At 32.5% G+C, this 3,015-nt stretch overlaps 1 protein-coding gene across 1 annotated transcript; it reads right to left on the reverse strand.

The window, feature by feature from the left end:
* LOC107608457 (pentatricopeptide repeat-containing protein At2g40240, mitochondrial-like) lies at positions 629-1,213 on the reverse strand. The gene has a single exon (XM_016310246.1). It carries the CDS (start codon positions 1,211-1,213, stop codon positions 629-631), a length of 585 nt encoding a protein of 194 aa, XP_016165732.1.

Genomic DNA, 3,015 nt, shown 5'->3' on the forward strand with positions numbered 1-3,015 from the left:
TATTAATTATTATTTCTTTTACAATAATATTATTTAAATTTATTTGAATTCAAAAATAATTTACTATTAAAAAATATTAATATTAAAAAAGTTATAATATAGTTAGCATTTTTAAATTTATAACAACTAATTTTATAATATGGTTAACATTTTTAAATTTTATAGATAAAAATAAATAATCTAACCAAAAATTATTTTGAAATGTGTAAAAATTAAATTTTTTTACATAAACAATTTTAATTAATTATAATTTAATATAACTATTTATTTTAAGAACAATGCTAGGGAACCAAAAGAGTATTAGCCAAAAATCAGCCAAATACCTTTGGGTGAATCCAAAAACTCTACGAGTGAATATACATGGATGCTTTTTCTGTTAAGTATCAGAATGTTTCTTTTTCATACTAAATGGATGTTCTTTTATATATTTTTCGAATTTTTTTGTATTGCAAATGTGAATGTCTCTATTTCTTTAAGAATTTCATATTTTTTTTAAAATTTTATAGATATTTAATTATTTTTGCTAAAATATAACTGGATATTTCTTTTGTTAAGTATTATGATGTTTTTTTTCATATTAAATGAATATTTTTTTTATATTTCTGTAATTGTGCAGTTTGCAGTCTCTTTAATAATCAAAACGGCACCTAATATCCCAACACCTAATAGGAACTCCATCATCCACCATCCTTTTCACTAGCATCATAGCACCATCCACCTTTTTAACCTTACACGCGCCCAACACAAGCGCGTCGAACGTACGCGCATCCGCACCAATCCCATCTTCCTCCATCTTCTTCAAAACTCCGGCAGCGGCAGCCACGTCTCCAGTGTAGCGGTGTGCAACGAGGAAGTAGTTGTGTCCCGTCAGATCCAGATTCACGCTAAGCGTGAACATGAAATCCACCACGCACCGCGTATGGTCTATGGCTTTCTGGCGCATTAGGATGTTCAGGACGGGGTAGAAGGTGGTCGCACTGGGGCGGCAGCCTCCGGCGTCGATACGTGCCATATATTCGATGACGTGGAGCGCGTCATCGACGTGCTGGAGCTTGCAGAGGCGCGTGATGAGGGAATCGAATGCGTTCTTGCGAGTGACACCGCGGTTGAGGGTGGATAGGGTTTGAAGGAGGTGGTTAAGGAGGGAAGAGGAGAAGGTTTCGTCGGTGACGAAGTCGAAGGTGGACTTCGTGTTGAAGCAGTTGTCTTGCATGCGCTTGTTGAGGGCGTCGCGGGGAGCATGGAAGTCGCCGAAGCTTCTAGCAGCATTGGTGAGTTCGCCGACGAGTTAGATGTCGGTGATAGAAGAGGAGTGGTCGCGGTGGGGAGGCGAAGAGGGCCTGACGGTGAGAGAGAGAGGTCTGTGTGTGTGATTGTTGGAGGTGGGTAGGTTAATGTGAGAGAGAGAGGAAGGTTTTTATAGGTTTTAATTAGGTTTACTTAATCAATTTAAAATTTTTTAAATTTTGAATTTAAAAAGTTTAAAATTAATTATTAATATAAATTAATGTAACTTTGTTTAGGTTTTGGCTGGTAACCTCTTGGTTCCATATACTTTTTCTTATTTTAAAGGTAACTTGCACCATTGGATATCAAGAGTCCCTCTGAGGAGGAACTCTCTTCTCTCGAATTATGTGAAGGGACTCATCTTCTCTCCTCTCCAACGGATAGAACTGCATCTTGTCAAGAAAAGTAGGTTGGAAACTCACCCATTGAAATTGCTTTAAAGGATGAGTAGTTCTTTTCTCTTACAATCAAATTCAAATTTGATATATCTTAAAATAATTTGATTTTTTTTTTAATTTATTGTGTTTTACATTTTACCAAGTTTTTATTTTTTATTTTTTTTAAAAAATTCAAATAAATTTCATTTAAAAAATATGCAAAGATAACATGGGATATACCAATCTTTGAATATATGCTCCAGGTGGGAATTAAGTAACAAATATCCGCGGTAATTATCCGCATCCGATTCGAATTTTGCGAATATTATCCGATCCGTAGAGCCATTGGATCGGATCCGATCCGATCCGCACTATGGTAGAATCAGATTGCGGATTCGGCAGTGATATCCGCGGATCCGATCCGCAAATCCGCACATCACATATAAATAACATAGTTTAAGAAAATAAACCCTAATGTGATATGAATTTTAGTGTGTTGTTTTATGAATTTTATGATATCTTGTTTTTTATTCTTTATGTTGTACTTCGACTTAGAATAATTAAACTTAAATCTTGTGTTATTATTTTTTTTTGTTATTCAAGAGAACTTTTATTGATAATATTTTAGAATTAAATATGCTTAAACAGGTGAAAAATAATTTTTTTTTTTGTAAAAATAGCCAAATGGAATTTGAAAACTTTTTTTTTTAATTATGCGGATATACCCGATATCCAATCCGCATATTTACGGATCGGATCGGATCGGATCTGGCCTGAAAAATTGCGGATATCATATCCGATCCGATCCGATGAGTACAGTGCGGATCAGATAGAATTTTAAGCTATATCCGATCCGATCCGATCCGTATGCAGGTCTAATAACAAAAGAAGGATTATAATATGAAAACGATTGTATGGTGTTAACTACCAAAAAATTTTGCTTGTAGAGTATTAAATTGTAGGAGATTATTTATTTGTTGAGTATGACATAATAATTTAAATACGGATTTAAATTCTATTATTCTTCTATTGCTAATATTCAATTTACGAATTTGTGAATTTTTATCATCTGCTTTCTGTAGAAAAAAAAAATTAATTATTTTTATATTTTCAAATACTATTGTATTGTATATATATATACAGTGGAGTAACAAAATAGTACATAATAACTTACGTTAGGTATAATCGTTTGTACTTGTGATCTTAGACTCTTGGTTTAAATCATGATCACTTCTTGCAAATAATATATTTTTTAATAGTTTGCTTACTTTGTAAACTATAATATTATACTTAGTATATTTAATATTCAATTTTATAAAAATTTAAGTCTAATAATCAATATTTTTAGCTA

This window comes from Arachis ipaensis, chromosome B01, assembly GCF_000816755.2.
Source record: "Arachis ipaensis cultivar K30076 chromosome B01, Araip1.1, whole genome shotgun sequence".
In the NCBI taxonomy this organism is placed as follows: domain Eukaryota; kingdom Viridiplantae; phylum Streptophyta; class Magnoliopsida; order Fabales; family Fabaceae; genus Arachis; species Arachis ipaensis.